This window comes from Bombus huntii, chromosome 1 (assembly GCF_024542735.1).
Source record: "Bombus huntii isolate Logan2020A chromosome 1, iyBomHunt1.1, whole genome shotgun sequence".
In the NCBI taxonomy this organism is placed as follows: domain Eukaryota; kingdom Metazoa; phylum Arthropoda; class Insecta; order Hymenoptera; family Apidae; genus Bombus; species Bombus huntii.
Genome location: NC_066238.1, coordinates 14,400,255 through 14,417,673, shown reverse-complemented (window position 1 = coordinate 14,417,673; position 17,419 = coordinate 14,400,255). Strand labels below are relative to the sequence as shown.

The window sequence follows — 17,419 nt, the reverse complement described above, 5'->3', positions numbered from 1 at the left end:
CGGAGGCGGTGTGGCGGGGACGAGGTGGATAGATGGTCGAGTGGGTGGCCGGTTGGGTGGGACGGTGAGCGCGCGGCCGTACATTCTACCTCGCCGTTCATACATTCACGCGCACCCACGGGTGCGCACGAACCCGTTTCGGCATATACAAACGCGGTGAAACCCGGTCTCAAACACAGCCACGAATCAGCGACTACGAGCGTAACGGGGATCGAGCGTGAGCGTGTGCCGCGAACGCCAACAGCCACACGTTGCACGCCCAACTAAACCCCACCCTTCTCCATTTCGTACTTCTCTTCGCTTGCTCTTTGGAAGCTGACCGTACGACCGAGCGAGACGCAACTATCGTCGTAACAAAGACGCTGCTCGAAAACTACGAACGCATGGTGAACAGAGAAAAATAGAGAGAGGGAGAGAGATGAAAATAGCGAGAATAGCGAGGAGGCATAGGGCGGCTGAAAGATAGAGCCAGAGAAACATAGGATAGAGGCAGGGGCGAGGAAAGCGAAACGTGAGGGAGAGATTTTGCAGCGGCGGTGGCGCCGCCGTGCAACGCCGCCGCGCCACGGCGGTTCCAAGCAGCAAGCCTGGCACCTCCACCGTCCTTTACCGCCCTGTCCCACCAGGTCCAACCTACTACGTCTCTCTGTCTGTCCGTACCCGTAAACGCACAAACACCTCACCGTTTTAACTCGACGGAGGCGCGGGACTGTCTCTCGTACGCGAACCTCTCATAGCCGCTTAAACGCCTGCGGTCATCCTTCCTCGTAGTTCCGCCACTTTTCACGCGCTTCTTCACCGTTTTCTCTTTCTCATTGCAGCTGCTTCTTCCAGCTACTGCTTTCCGTCGTTCCACCATCTTTCCACCACCGTTTCCATTCCTCCATCCTCCGTGGTTGTTCCTTTCGTACTCCTCGGCTTATACCATCTTCCCGCTGTTCTCCCTCCCTTTCCCATCTCCCGCCCGCCCCTCAATCCCTACCCCTTCACCCCTACCCTGTCGGTCGTTTCATCCTTTTCTGGTATCTACGAGGGTCTCGCGACACGCACGTCCGGCTCGACGATTCAGAAACCTACGAAACGCGGGGAAACGTGGTTGTTCGAGGTGAATTTGCCTACAGGTCGTCGCGTCGCGTCGTCGTCGTCGTTGTCGTTGTCGTCGAAGCAACCGTCTCTCTGTGTGCGCCAGTGTGTGGTGTCTCGCGGTGCTCGAATACTCTACGGTCCGCTGCTTCTACCGTCCCTCCTCTTCTTCCTCTTACGTTTCCCTGTTTGTCCTGTGTCACCTGTGTTCCGTGTCGCGCGTCCACGTTTCTACCCTCCTGCCCTCCCTTTGTTGTCAGCTCGGCTCGGTGCCGACAAACCTTCGTCAGTGTTCTCGCGACGCCTACACTTACCTCGACGATATTGGTGGCCGCGACACTTTATCGCTACCGTTCGACCCGATTTCCACGATTTTCCAGATTGGCCAGGATCACGCGCCAAAGTGGACCCGTCTAGCGTTCGCGCGGACAAATTAAGAGAACGCGTGACGCCACGCTGTGACCTACACTGCACTCGGACGCCAACGTACCTTGGCGTTTTTCGTCTGAGCGTCAGCGTGCTTCGTTCGACTCGTGGAAAACTAACGGGGAAGGGGTGGGGGCGAAGGGCAAGGGGGAAGCAGGCGAGAAAATTTCGCGGGTGTTGAAACAGCGAAAAACACGGTTTAACGGAGCTAATCGAATCGACAGACCGCGTGGCAGTGGTTTTCTCGGTGGAGAATGTGACCAGCGCTTGCCAAATGTTTTTGTGTCCGTTCCTTTTTGCCCTTGCCCCTTCTCTCTGTTCGCCCCTTCCACTTTTTCCATCGGATCGCGTTCGCCTTCTTTCCGTATTTCCCTCCGCTTTAAATTTCGATCGAGAAGGCGGTGGTTTCGCGGTGTTCGTTAACCCGACCGAGCGGATAGTGGACGAAATCGAGGACGAGGACGAAGCGAACACGGTTACACGAGGCGAACTCGTGTCCAGGACGCGATTAAATTAAATGATTGCGTGACGGTGCGCTTTATCGGTGTTTTGCAGCTCCCTTGCCTTCGCCCATGCCATCCTTCCGCCGTACGGTTCACCCCTCGCCGACTACCCGCTGTCAGTCGCCAACGTCTTCGAATGCTTTCGCCGTCCTTGAGAATGCCTTGCACGACCGCGTTCGAATTTCCTGGAACGTCCTTGGTCGAGGTGGACTCGTCTAGCGCGACGAAACGAACGGACTGGCCGACGATGCCGCCGCGGTTCGATATCCACTGAAACCGTTTTTCTCCCACTTTGTCGCTGCTCGTTGGTCAGGTTACGCTGCCAAACAATTGTTCCCGTGGTGCTGGGACGCTGGTTGAAACGTGGTGCAGCGGTGGTGCGTGCGTGTGTTGCTGGAGAAAGTTCGAAGCGCGCGCGATACGCCGCGTTGAAACGATCCGTTCGCTGGCGCGGAGAACGCGGTGCGAAGCTGATGGTCGGTCGCCGATCAGCTGACGCGGGGAACAGTGATTGCGCCGCTCGGCTCGATACACACAGAGACACGGCGCGGCGGCCACAGTCTCGCCGAGTTTTCGCGTTCCGCTCGCACTTTCGTTGAAACAGGACCGCCGTGTTTCGCGACTGCGTGGCGACCACCGACGCGTGTGCCAGTGAACACGACCGACGACAGTCACGGTCATTCTTTCTCGCAACCTGCTTCTTCACTCCTCGCGTCCTTTGCCATCCTTCGTCTCGAAACTCCATCGTGTATCGAGCAAACGAGCCACGAGTTCTCTGAAACCGATAGACCGACCGTTTCCACCGTACGAACGACTCTGTGGATCTTGTGGACTCGCCTGTCGCGGCATAATGAACGTTGTGCCTGGTCGCCGACGATGAACAGGCCAAAGGATCGCGCGTTATCGAACATCGTCGTCGGGCCATTCGTGACCGTTGTGCGGCAGTGTACGGTGTGACAGTGGTTGAAGAATATTCGTAAGTGGCACACACATAACACACACACCACCGGCTGTCCTAGGACGTGCGTGGGACACACGGGGGTTCGTGGTAATAAACGCAACATGCGGGAAGGTACAATAGTGCGGGCTGCCACGGCGATCTGCTGGGCCATCGCCAGTTAGCCACTGTACTTTTCTCTTCTCTATCTATCTACTTTACGCTGTTACGCGTTTACACACACACACACACACACACATTTACACACGTACAGGCACACATCCACGCGCGTGCACTGCGTGACACGAAGCATATAGTTACACACAGAAGGATCGTTCCGAGTCAATTTGAAAGCCTTTCGTCGTTGGTCGTCGCGCGAGTGCAACGAGAAATCGCTCAGGCTACCTTTACGTAAGATCTCGAGATCCTACTTGTGCTCTATCGTCTTTTCCTTTATCCTTGCAAACTCTCTTTCCACATCACTGTTCAAGCATCTTTTACCTGGACGATTTCCTTCTTCTTGGCTTACCAGCTGCATTAATCGAACCACGGCACTTTTATTATTCGAAAACTCTGTTTTATCGCGTTGCCTCTGTTACTGGAGTTTATTTCGTCCAGTGACAGGAACTAATTTAACAGCGCGTGGAAAATGATCGCATCTACCTGTACAATTAACGGAATTTCTGTTTGTCCGGCGATAAATAAACAGCACGGTAAACACAACACGGAGAATCTGGAACATGAAACCATGTCGTTCGAAAACGTTTCGATCGAGGATTAATACGTAAACCTTCCGGATCGTTGAAAGTTTTAAGGAAACAGTTAGACGAAGTGGGAAGACCGTAGCACGCGTATCGACACCAACGAGCCGTGAAAAAAACGTTATTTCAAGATAACGGCGGATTCGGGTTTCGCGTTCCTGTGCCGTTAGCTCGAATTACCGTTTCGCTGTAAACGGTCTTTTATCGAAAGGTTACCGCGAATCTGGTTCTCGGTCTTCGTTTCTCAAACGAGCTTCGTTCTACGAAAAATGGCGAAAGTTTCGCGCCGTATTTATTTCGGTGCACGGTCGATCTCGTCGACGAAAGAACTTTGTTGGCAACATTTCTGAACGATTTCCTCGTTGACTCGCGAGGACGGCCAACGAGCCTCTGGTTTCAAGGTTGATCCGTCACGGAACAACCGACACGACCATCCCTTCACACGTAATTATTACTCTACGTAGAGAGTTTCTCGTTTACTTTCACTTCTTTCCATTTCCATTGCTCTCGATATCTTTCTCTCGCCACTATCTTAGACCGTATATACCTATATACATATACATATACATATATATATATATATTTATGTATTATATATTTGTATACATATTGGGCTGGCAACTAAGTGATTTCGGATTTTGTTATTACCACCTAATGGCAAAATCCGCAATCACTTAGTTGCCAGCCTAATATAATATATAATATATAATATATATAAGAGTATGTGTATCATATACGTATATATCTATGTATATATATATATATATATATATATATATATATATATATATATATTTTAGCGAGTATTTCTCAACTTTTTTCTCCATACTTGTCTATCTTTCTTTCCTTTTCTATCCCTGCTTAAAATATACGATGGCTTGGAAGTTGGCGAAAGTTGGAGAATCTCGGCGGCGTTCTCCCGCGAGAAATGACTAAATAGATCAAGGGACGGTAACCGCGGTGCTTTCAAACTTTCCGTAAACGTTGTCTCCTCGGTTTCACAAGATCTCGCCGACAACCGTGAATTTTTGATGGCCGCGAGCGCCACGCTGTCCCATCGATGGACACGGAGATGCATCGCGCGCAACACGATAAGAGATCGGATACTTTAAGCAGGACATCGACTTTCTTTTCTTTTTCCGTCCGTCTGTTTGTCTCTAGTTACCACTCTATAGCTATATTCTGTCACCGCATGCGAAACTAGAGGACTCACCGCTGCGGACTGCCCCCTCTGCGAAAAAGCGACAAAGAGGCCGCCTCCATGCAACATGCAGATGATCCTGGTTGCTGGCGGGTGAGTCCACCATAGTCTCCCAACGAACGCACTGTCACGCACAACATCCTACGTGTACCCCTTTACCTTGCCTCTGCCTTTCCCTCCTATCTGTTTTATCGCCAGCGCTGTAATACCCTCACTGTCGCCAATTTAATCGGAGCTCTCCGATCCGCCAGGCTTCTCTGTGTTTGTGTCGTACATCTGTCTGTCCGTCCATTCGTACGTCTGCCCGTTCGTTTGTCTACACGTTTGTATGTTTGTTTGGTGTTTCTGTTGTTTTGGCCGTTGATCCAACTACCACGAAGCTTCGCGTTATAAACGTCATCGACCACGTCTCGAAAGGCTGCAGGTAGAAGCGGCCAGATATCTGAAACATGCGTGAACCAACTTGCTATGGTCAGTGGATCGCGTTCCTTACGACAAGAATCTCGTGCAACGCGTTACCCGCGAATCGAATGACCGATGATTCTGCATTCCTCTGCGGTCGTTCCTGTTAATTAAAATTCATCCATCCAACCTACAGCAATCTCTGGCAAGAGGCAGAAATTGCTCGATCGAGACGCGCGTGCAACGAACGACCCGCGACAGTCAGAGACAAAGGGAATGGCGAAGCTTGCGAAAGCGAAAATTCTTTCTGCTTGAACCCGATGACTGTCGACGAAGCGGCGTATCGTCGGAATTACGCAACTGCCGGAGGATACGTGTCCTGTAGGACAACGAAGGGAACGAAAGATTTAAAAAAATTGAAGGGTAATTGGCGCGCCGTTTGCGAAATTCCCTGCGCCGTTAAATGTTGCATAACGTCTGAGGAAATTGTTTGCCGCGTGTCCGCTGACACTCCCCTAACTTTCTACATTTGAATTTCAAATGCACTCGCTCGCGACCTAATAACGCCAAGACGAAGAACGTTCACGATGCTCGTATGATTTGTTAAGCGATCGAATCTTTTCCATGTTTAGTCATTTGTACGTCACGTCGCCTTATTTCTTTTCACGCAGAGGCATATTGCCTGCGTCGATTTATCGGTAAGCCATATATCGTCGTTTACGTCGCACGTCGTCACGTTCGTAACTGTCAAATCCAAGCGATCTTTGCACCGTTATCTTTCAGCAATTTCTTCTCGCATTTAGTTGTACCTTTATCGTTTGGTTTAATCGTTTCGTTAGGTAAATCGTGTGTGAAGATCGATAAGGTTCGAGCGATATTCTGTATATATTTCACTGGGAATTGCGAATTCAGATCGGTGAATAACAGTACACGTGACAGAGCAATATCTACTGAATATCGGATTATCGTTGTTGCTGTAACTTTTGCCTTTTTTTTTTTTTTTTTTTTAACAAACTCGTGCAACTTTCGCACGACCTTGAAAGTTGTCTTGTTGCCACGTCGTCTCCTTTAGGTTGAGACGAAACGATCCACGCGAGTTTCGCGTTATTCTGGCGAGAAAGGCATCGCTAATTCGTTTGCGAATCAGCGCCGCGTGCAAACAGAACTTTGTACGTTTGGTTGAGGTCCAAATTCATATAGTTATCAGCAATCGTACATATTCCACAGTAAGATTAACTAGTTCAAGTTCTTAAGTCGCTGCAGATCGTAAATAGGCCAGAATTTGATATACGAGAAACGTTTATGTTGCATTCGTTATCGATTGCAAGGGATCGCGGAATAAATTTGGAAACGCGTCTTCTTCTCTTTTTCCTCGAGTTAAATTCGGGTTACACGTGCCGCCGTTCATCGCCCATTCCATCGTTTCCTTTTAATCGCAGTTCGCTGCCAAAACGAGCACGAATCCAGTTTATCGGTGTAAACTGTCGTTGTTTAATCGCGTCTTCTTTCTTACACTCGTCTTCGATCGCTGTCTCGTTTTCCTCGCGAGCCTTTGTTTTGCCGCCTTCGAAACGCCTGTTCTTGGCATGCGATCAGAGCCCGCTGAAATATCACCTCGCACAGCAAGGGGTAACGCGTACAGGAATTTGTCTCGTACAGCCGCACGTGTCGCCGGCAAATACGACAGGACCTGGCTTACCAAGCTATCAATCGTTCCAGTTACACCAACGCTGTTTCATAATTCTTGACGGTTCGACCAGGTGATTGGAAACTTTTGCATATGAACGTTTGGCGGAAATTAATCGCTCGAACGTACGTACATCTCGATCGCAGTCCGTACAAAAAATGCGTGGATCTTCGATCGATCAAAATGGAAATAAGCGATTGGCGTTAAAATTGCATGAGTTAAGGAAATATTTTTTCCATTCCAATTTCAACTTTCGACGTGACAGATGAAGCTAGGTGATCGGTGTAAATTAAGAAGAAGCAATTGTATAGAGGAAACGCGGAAGGTAACAACGCGTTAATTATCGCTATCCGACGTAAATTGTATACAGTGCCTGGCGTAATTTCAATGGTCGGCACGACGATTCTTTTTCCCTTTGTAAGCGAAGGCTGATGCGCGCTGTGAGCTGCAGCCAGCTAACGCGGTGAACGGTCGTTTGATTCTTTTGTTGCTCAACCAGCCATCGAGGAAACTGTACATTTTTCCGGAGTCGTCGCGTCGCGCTCGCGCACCGTTTACCGTCTGGTTGCTCGAAATTTGTCCATTGTTTTGCAACGGTGCTGTTCGTTCACCGTAGCAGCTTTCGCTCTTCAAAGGGATCGAATATCGGCATTGGAGAAACGATTTTCCTCAGATTACGTTCTTCGCAGGCGTTCAAGGTTATCGACAGCGTTTTGTGAATCGAGCCTCGTAACTGAAATTAAGACGAGTACATCGACCTACGATAACGCGATTCCCGTGTTCTGCACGAATACACAGATTCTATTTTCGTACTTCTAATTCGGAACATCGATTGCGTGCTTGCAATTAGCCGACGGGTAAACGCTTTTAGCGAAACACTATTTTTTCGCAGACAATCCGAGCATAGTCGCTCGCTTACGATAGTCTCGGTCGTTCGTCCGAAACTAATTTTCTTCACGAGCGTAGTCCAATTACAAAGACATTTCGCTTATCGCGATGTATATTTCGAATGTTTCTTTGCCACGGTGCAAAGATAACAAAGATACATCGAACGATAACCTGATCCTCCTGGTCCGTTTTGAGGAATTTCGCTCGGCGATGAGATGCCGCGACTCATCAAGAATTAAGTTCAACCAAATCGCTACGAACGAAGTATCGGCCGTTTGTCGCGCGATTAACGAACTTACGTAATCATTTTCGATCGCGAGCCTGGTTCGTCGTAGAACTTCGTCCACTCGTTGACCAACCGAGTCGTCTCGTTTGTAGGAGACCGAAAGATTGGAGCAGTGCGACGAATAGGCGAATTTGCGTGTGATAGCCGCGCGCTTGTATAATCGCCAACTGTTTCAGCCGGATCTAAAGGGTGGAAAATAGGTTGAAAGGCGTATAATCCGCGGCGGTAATTGAGAGACGGAACGCGCGTTAACGTGGCAGGATCGCGTGACAAACATGTCTAAGGGGAATTCATAGAATTATTCTTGTATGGTGAACGGGTTGCTACACTCATCCGATATGGCTCGAACGTGAGAGTGCAATTAGGGGTGTGATAGTGTGTATCGTGAGAGGGGAAACGGGGCAGGCAGCTCGTTCGTCAGCCTACCTCGCCCCTTTTTTTTTCTCTCCCTGGCTTATATCCGTGGAGAGAGGAACGTCGTGGAATTCTGTTCCTCCGGCAAATGATATTTATACCCGTGAAACGTATCGTGCTCGTATTAAATAGGATCGCGTTCTTGCGCGTGTTTCCAGTACACCGATGATACCGGACGAAACTCTTCATAATAATAAATTCCGATAATAAATCGGTACGGTGTATCGTGGTGAATTATATTTCGTGTCTGTCGAGCAAATAATTCGATCTAGCGATAGAGGTTGGCGAAGGTTGAATATAGCAATTGTGCTGTTCTGGGATGGAATCTGAAAATGCTTTCAACCTGGTTATCTAGGGAGCGTTACGTAATACACCAAATTATACATGCTACTATTAGATCATTTTTTGAAAAGAAGGTTATTAATAACCACGTGGTTCTCGCTGCCAATCGCTCAGATGTATGCTATATTTTTTTGTTTCAAGCAGCTACGTCGTGAATAAATTACGAGTCGAATTAAACGTTAGCTCTGAGCTTCCAGCGATGGTCCGACGAATGGTTAAACGATCTGAGCGAATCGAGCGGTAATCCGACGCGTTGCGTCGCGTCAGCGGTATTGACAAGAAGACTGAATATTCGAATGTTTCAGTCTCGGTAAAATTCCTTCCTTAGCCCCATAGTTATTGCCATGGTTTACTTTGCTCCTCGACTTCCTGCGAGATCGTACGATTTTACAGTCGCTCGTTCGACACGGTATTCCGGTACTTCGCGAGCGTGATATCGCGATGAGAAACCTCGGCTCGTACGAGAAAAGGTTTGTTCGTACTCCTTTTCGGTTTTCGGCCACTGGGAAAAATCACACAGTGCATCGATCGCAGCGTATGCGACTGCGTCCGTCTTGAGAGCGAAAATTTCCTTCGTGCGCCGGCATCGATGACAACGAAAACGGATGCCATTTATTCGGCAGCCTGGAAGCGAGGACGTGGCGTTCGAACAGACAGGGAATTCGTTTTTCTACCCTCGTTATTTCTAAGTCGACGGGCAGGATGTTTGGTCGAGATGCGATTTATTTTACCAGGGGCCGGTAAAGCGCCGGGAAAATTGTTTACCGGGAAGCTGCGCGATCGAAGGGGAAAAATGGATTGACAGAGCGGAGTGTTATGCAAGCTTATTACCTTGCACCGATTTAAATATCGCCTTCGCGTGTTTCTAAGGGGACTCTAATCGCTCGTAATCGCATCACACGATTCAAGGCGTGCTTAACACGCTGAATGCCATGGGGGTCACCGGTGACCGACACTCAACTTGGCCGTGGCTGTGTGGGGGTCACCGGAGACGGTACTAAAATCGGCCGCGACGCCGTGGGGGTCACCGGTGACCGGCGCTCAATGTGGCCGTGGCTGATCGGGGGTCACCGGTGACCGGCGCCCAATGTGGCCATGGCTGTATGGGGGTCACCGGTGACCGGCACTAAACTTGGCCGTGGCTAGTTGGGGGTCACCGGTGACCGGCACTAAACTTGGCCGTGGCTGTATGGGGGTCACTGGTGATCGGCGCTCAACTTGGCCGTGGCTGTGTGGGGGTCACCGGTGACCGGCGCACCAAGATTAATAGAAATACATAATTTGAACAAATGTCAATAGTTATAAATTTGTTATTATTACCATCGTTACTACAATGGTGTGACGAAATTAATGAAGTATAAAACATACAAAAATAGTTTTTTGATACATGAAGTGTAGATCTATTACGTGCTCCTCCGGCCAATGGCTGTGAAACATGGGAAAAACCAGATTTTTGCGTGTTTTACCATAACGAACAATAACCGTAAGGAATGTTTCGACTTGATACCTGTTTGATGGCAGTTAAGGACCTTGACAGTAAAATAAAACACGCTAAATCTTGTGGCGATTCTTTAGGATTATTACGGATCCAGACATGTATGATCGAGGGATGGATTATGGTTTATGGTAGGTCCCGCGACGTAACAACATAGAATAATTATTTAGCAACACGAACAAACAATATGAGGTAATTTATAATTGGAGAAAATAAGTGAATCGAGCGAATACAGCGCGATGGGGGTCACCGGTGATCTCAGTGAGATAAATTCATCAATGATGGTTATACACCGTAGCATATTTCTTGTAGGTAATATTTCAACATTGTATGTATCGCATAATAAAAAATTCATCGTGACGCCACTGTCAAACTTTGTGAAACTAGCATGGCATTGAACGTGTTAATGGTCGATGAGAATACGCGTTCGAACGAGTGGTCGAATTGACTGGAAATATTTGACTCGAACGTGGAATACGGATCAGCCAGGCAAACCAACGGGATACTACGAACGATGACGGCGATTCTACTTGATTATTCGGAAGTGTGCCGGGTTGCTATGTTAGGATCGTTTGGCATTTCCAAAGGACAAATCACGGCCGAACACGAACGAACGCGTTCCTTCGGAAGTATGAAGAGCGCAAAGGGCGTTTTTCCCGAGAAGACGTCTCGATTATGCCGCATCGATCGCGGGCAGCTGCCTTCCGCTTGTTTTCGCGTTTCGCGTGCCTAGATAGGCTCTGATGCCGCAGCGGTGCAGCTGTACTTCCGCACAACTTCCGCTCAACTCTCGCACACGCTTCGATTTTTACTCGGAAATTTGTTTACGCGACGCGTTCGACCGGCTCGACGCTTCCCTTCGAGTTTTCTTCGCGGCTGTCCACGTACTTGCCCCTCTGTTTCTTGCGCCAACGACGCGTACTACGTTGGGAAAAGTTGGAACGCGAACTCGTGGACGCGTGTTTACGCGCGTACACGCATGTTTTACGCACGCTGACCGCTTCTGTCTTGCGAAGTTGCATGACCAACAGACTGCTGTATCGTGTGTGATAGGTTTGAATATGATACGCTTGCTCGCGAGCGCCACTCTGTCGACATAGGGTTGGTCAAGTGTGCTATATATTTTTGTAGAGTTTCTCGTGCAACAGTTTACCGTTTCACCAGCGTCACTTTATTTAGATAGCGAGCGGACGGATATACGCGCGTAAGCATCGGCTGTCAGGTGAGAAGTTTATTGATTCTATTTATTCGTTCTTGTTGCACAAATCGAAGCATGCCATTTTAGAGAAGATCGGTGTTTACCTGAAACGTGGATGGGCTGGCGTCTAAAATCGGTGGGGTTAAAGGCGCTTTGCGCGCCGTACTTGGGTCGTTCGATGCTTAAAATATCAAATGCTGCCTTTCAGACGAACGAAAACTTCGCACGGCCACGCTGCCACAGAGTGCATCGTTTCTGCGCGTAAGTGTACTTTTAGAGCAGCTCACGATCTCCGCTATGAAACGTGATGCGAGCTCAAAGCATAATGGCAACCGAGAGCAGTTACCGTCTCGCTGTGATTTTTAACGTTTCCACGTCGAAACACCTTCTTCTAATTCGTATCGAAGCCTTTGCAAATGGAGACGTCTGAAACCGTCGACCTAATTACGATGTAATTAAATCCACGCTCGCCAGAAACCAGGCGATCGCTCAGTTCGTTCTCCAAATGATAGTCGAAGCTGCACCGTTGAAAACGCTCGATCCTCGAACTGCTTGCCCGAGAGTCTCGAAACTCGCCGAGTGGGTGGAATTGATCGTTTCCAACGATCGACCAAACCACCGCGACCAGCAGCTCCTGCTGCCTCATATTCCGCTAGCTCGGACATGGCAACCTTCTTTTTCTCTCTGTTTGTTTTGCACGCAACGGACGATGGCCGAACGATTTACCGTCCACAAGGTCCTGATCGTACCTGATCGTATCGAAACTTGTTCCGAAACAGTATAACTCTGATGAAAAGTTATTTCCCAGACATATCTATTTCTTCCTGTTGTCGTTCGGCGAATGTATTTATTATTACGCTAACGACGCATCGGAATACTTTCGTTCTTCTTACTTTAATTTCCTGATGATTTGACATTGTTTCATCTCTGTCAGACGTGTACTTATACGGCGTGATCTGTTCAACTTAGAATCATAGTGCTGTAGAGGATGGTTGATTTTTTTTAAGGAGATTTAAAGTTTATTGAGTCCAAGAATACAGTTTTAGGTACATATTCACAATAAACGGTGAATTTTTGTAACGATATGTTAGGCAAAGGTAACGATACGCGGCGGTACGACGTAGCCATGCTGTATTATGTGTCGGCGCTTTACATTTTTCGTTGTATAATACAATTTTTGGGTTTAAGCCGCTGGGGAGCGGAGCTTTTTTACATATTTTTTTTTTTATTTCTTTCTGTCCTGAAAACTTGGTCGCAAAACAGGACGCTTCGGTAGTTTGCTGTTTGGGTGCTGTGTAACTTTGGAGAGGGGTGGGATGAGAGTGAGGGGGCGGGGGTGGGGGATGTCAAATAGGTTTATTTACAAATATTTACAGTATATACATTTTACACCTGTGTTATGCGGCGTCAGAATTGAGTTCTGTCGGTTTAATGTCCTCTCTTATTTTATTATGGGTTCTGTATCCACCAGTATTTTTTTGTGTTTTTTCTGTGTTTGTCTTTGGTGTCTTTGCGGGGGAGGACCATGTTGTATCTCCATCTGGTGTCTAGAGGATGGTTCATAGTGTGGTTAGAATGACGAGATAATTCGAAGTTAAAATCCGTCGAGTATATTTTAAAATAATAAATAAATAAATACAGACAATATTCGATAAAGACAGTGTACAAATTGCTCATAAGATCGTTCTAGACTGACTGAGAAAACTGGTCACCTTACGATCGCGTTCGTCTATTTTTACTGGTAGGGAGAGAGGCGGGAAATTTAAATTCGTGTTTGTTCGACGATTGCACGTAGCGGCGACATTGTTTTGCTCGGAGTTTATTTATTATTACATTATGTGTATACTAACGATATTGATACTCCGAGGCAAAACAATAACAAGATATAAATTGTCTTCCAGCTCATGTGCAAACTGACAAAATTAATCCAAATGTTTGGTTATCCTTTTCTCTCACTTGAGAGATATTTCCATATACATATATATATTATATTCTTATAATTATGTTATAGTTATACGTTATAAAATATAGTTATATCTTAAGGGCACCACTGTGGCCTCTATTAGCACTGCTCGACACCTTGCAGTTATCAGCTTATCTTACGTTGAAGTAATCACTTCAAGAAAAACTCTACACCTTTTCTTTTGTGTATCCGTGACCTGAAGATTGCTGTTGCAGAGAAGATAGAATTTAGTGAAAGAAAAAATTGGAAATAATGGGAAGTTCATATTATTGTGCTGTTGAATATAAATTTTATTTTGGATTACAAGGTTTAGAAACAAAAGAGCTATAAATAGATTTCTATAGCCTTCAGATAGAACTACAAGGTTAACATTTTTGGTAATGTTCTTTTGCTATAAATATATGAACGTGCTCCCTAACATAACCTCTTCCTATTGTATTGTAACACTGTATGAGTGAGCATCTGAATCAGTATACTTATTTCAATATATTTTTCTATTACAAATTCATCCACTCGTTTCTCTATCAGTCAACCTCAACATCTTAGTCCATTTTTATCTTTATTATAATTTTTCATTTATACTGATCTCATTGTAATCTGTATTGTCATATTGATCTATATCAAAATTGCTGATACACCGTTCAAAGTGCTTAGTTTCATTTATGGTAGTTTCATGTAGGTACTCTAAGAGCACAGACACTTTAAGGATCACATATTACTATAACGCTATAGCGAGGAGTATCGTTCTATTGTTTGGTTACACTGTTATCGAAATATTTGAGTTACACAAATAATATTTTTCAAATAAGTTGCTTGGGTATCCGCCATGCCCTACGATAGCCATAACTACTCATCTACGATCTTACGATGATCCTGCTGTTTGCACGTGAAATACTAAACGATACGGTTAGAAATCGCGAAATTTCATCTTGTTTCAAATTATATTGTTTCTCGACGCAGCTTAAACCGTTTTAAGTTTCCTCCCATAATAATCGCATCATAAGCTTTATGCTCATTTTATTCAATTTTAATGAATTTTCCCAAGTTCTACACTTTCTTTATTCACACGCCACCTGCGATGGCTGCATATTTACGTTGTACACCGGAGGCTTCTTTCTTTAACCCGTTAATAGATAAATAAATTACAACTATACATGGAACGGGCTGTATAAAAATGGCCAAACTGATTTCACGAGAGAAATGGAGGTAATCGATGCGGACATCGCTGAGACATAATTCCCAATACAAAGGTTGCAGGTTACTCGAGTAGTTTCCAAAGATTAATTTGCTTTCGAATGTAACGTAGAGATCGATCGAACGTCTCTAAAGTACGCACACTGCATATAATTTTGAAATAACGAAAGCTAAATGCCAATAACGAAACGAACGACTGTTCGCTGTTGGAAAAGCTGCTGCCAGTGTAGGCAGTTGCAGTGATTCGCGTTTGGTTTCAGCGTAGCTGACTTGCTAGGCGACGTGGCATGTTCCCGAGCTTTCGCTGATGCTGCAACGAAGCAATTGACTCGGCGCGCTACGCGCGGAGAAACGTCAACTCGCAGCCGATAAATTCGCGTCCCAGGCGACGTGACGCGACGCGACGCGACGCGACGCGACGCGATGTCTCGGCGCGCGCTCGTTCGAACATACGCGAAGCCGCGGCCGCTTTAATACCCAACCGTTTCATTATTGCCGGTCGTAGAAAGTTATAATTATCCTTAAAACTTCCGAACAGCCGGAGCATTATTATATAATTGGAATTACTCGGGCTCGTGTGGAAACGAGTTGTACAACACGAAACTTTTAACAAGTGACCATTCAGAGTTACCCGATTGCTGGAGCGCGATATTCTTTTTCTTTCTTTTTTTTTTCTCTCCTTTTACGAGGTCATCCCCGAACAAAAACGTTCGATTGTTCGATCTCGTCCTCCGTTACTTGCGATTCCAGCTTACGGCTGCAGTTTCATTTTTACCGCCCCGTTACCTTCTATTTCGCAGCGTTTTTCAAGCATTTTTGAAACGTACGACCGTTTCTTTCAATTTGACGATTCGCGTCCAATTGGTAATTAGTCGAACATTTTCACAATGATAGCGCAAATAATCGCCGCTTTTTGCGCGCGAAACAACCCGATGAACCTGTAATTTGTCGTACTGCTCGATTGCAACGCCATCTCTTTCACCGACTGCAGAAGGTCGGTAATTACCATTGTTTCCGTAAACAATCGCGTGGCAGTCGTTAGGGAAAGACGATGGATAACGAGAATTAGGTCGTAGACGTTGTTCGGTGGAGAAATGATGGCGCACGTTTGTCGCGTTTTTTCGAGAACGCGTGTGCCAGCGACACGCGAAAATTGAATTCTTTTCGCTGGAACGATGATTCCAGTAATCAATTTGCGCGCCGTTGAAAGTCCACGGAGACGATATATTATGCAACCGCGTTACGTAATCCCGAGTCTCCTCGCAACCAAAGTTGATCTCTTCTTACGTAAGCTCGGCCGTTTTCCACATTTCCGGTTTGAAATTACACTTACTTCCGCGTTTCCAGTTCAATGATTCAACTTTCGTTCGTTCTTGTTTAATAACGCGCACGATCGATAATGTCACCGCGATTTTTCAACTTCTTTCAAACAGATCGTTTACCTAAAAATGTCAATATAAAACGACGTCTGCGTTTACGTTCTCGGTGATTTGTTCGGTCTCGCGGTTCAAGTCGAAGAATCCGAACTTTGACATACTCCGGTGGAAATACGCCGGATGATACGTCGTATGTTTCTTTCAGCGACAAAATCCTCGTTCATCTGTTCATTTATACATCGGATTACACTGGCTTTCCGCCGGTGTCATGTTTAGTACTCGAATCGATCCTTTCGTATCTTGATTCATCGCTGTGATTTTTATGCTTTAAAGCTCGTTTCTGTTCCGACGTAAAGATTCGTGCTATCGCGTCGAGCGCGAAACAGCATGAGAAATGCTGGGCTATAGACAAAGGAAGTTTCAGTTTCACTTTGCAAGAAATTTACCAAATGTCCAGCTGGACAAATTGTAAAGTACAAATTAAATAATATTTAACGGCACTCGACAGCAACGACGATAGCGCAGTGGTTAGCGTCTTTGGTTACGAACGTTCGGGACCCGAGTTCGAATCCCGGCGTCTGTAGTTTGATTTTTCTTTCCACGACATCTAAATGAGAAAAAAAGTAGCAGTACCCTACCAAGCGCCATTTACACCAACTATTATCACTGACTACACATTACATCTCAAATAATTAATAAAAAAAAACTTTGCAAGAAGTCTCAGACGCATGAAAACTCTCCTCTTCTTACGGATACCAGATTTGTTTGTTTTCGTAAATATCGTTTCCTAACACGCGTCAAGTTTCGTAGAAGCGGTGTATAACCGCTGCATCGAATTCCACGTGGATCGCTTCGATTATTCAGAAATTCCCGTTGGTAAAAATAAAGTTTTTCCCGAACCGCAGTTCTATTTTCATTTCATCGAAAACGTTCTTTCGTCTTTTGCACGCGAATGCTCGAGACCGTTCGACCGAGCACAATAAACGTTCGTTTCTACGAAAATTCCGCTCGTTTTGGGTTCCCTTCGCCGTGAAAAACAAAGTAAAACGTTTTTCTCTGGCAACGGCGATAGTCTTTCGGCGAAGAGCTCGGTCGACGTTTTCGTTCCTGCTCTACTACAAGCGCGTCATTGTTTTGAAAGCTGCGGGGCGAAAGTACTTTGCTTCTTCGGACTCGATTGTCCTCGCGGACCGCCACTCGCAGACAATGGTCCCTTCCGGTTGGTCTAACGACAGCTTAAGCGAGGTACGCGCTGCCTCTCGA

General features: G+C 46.5%; 1 protein-coding gene across 11 annotated transcripts in view; it reads left to right on the top strand.

Annotated features, from left to right (window-relative positions):
* Positions 1–17,419, top strand: part of LOC126869923 (potassium voltage-gated channel protein Shaker) — a 200,209-nt gene that overhangs the window by 81,196 nt on the left and 101,594 nt on the right. The window contains exons 1-2 of one of the 11 annotated variants that reach the window (XM_050627228.1): positions 2,869–2,988; positions 4,915–5,004. The exons of 9 other annotated variants lie outside the window; for them this stretch is intronic. In XM_050627228.1, the coding sequence (XP_050483185.1) occupies positions 4,979–5,004 (26 nt within the window). In that variant the 5' untranslated portion in view covers positions 2,869–2,988; positions 4,915–4,978. Of the gene's footprint in view, positions 1–2,868; positions 2,989–3,123; positions 3,140–4,914; positions 5,005–17,419 lie in introns of those variants that run through there. One more of the 11 variants, XM_050627210.1, reaches the window with a different exon arrangement.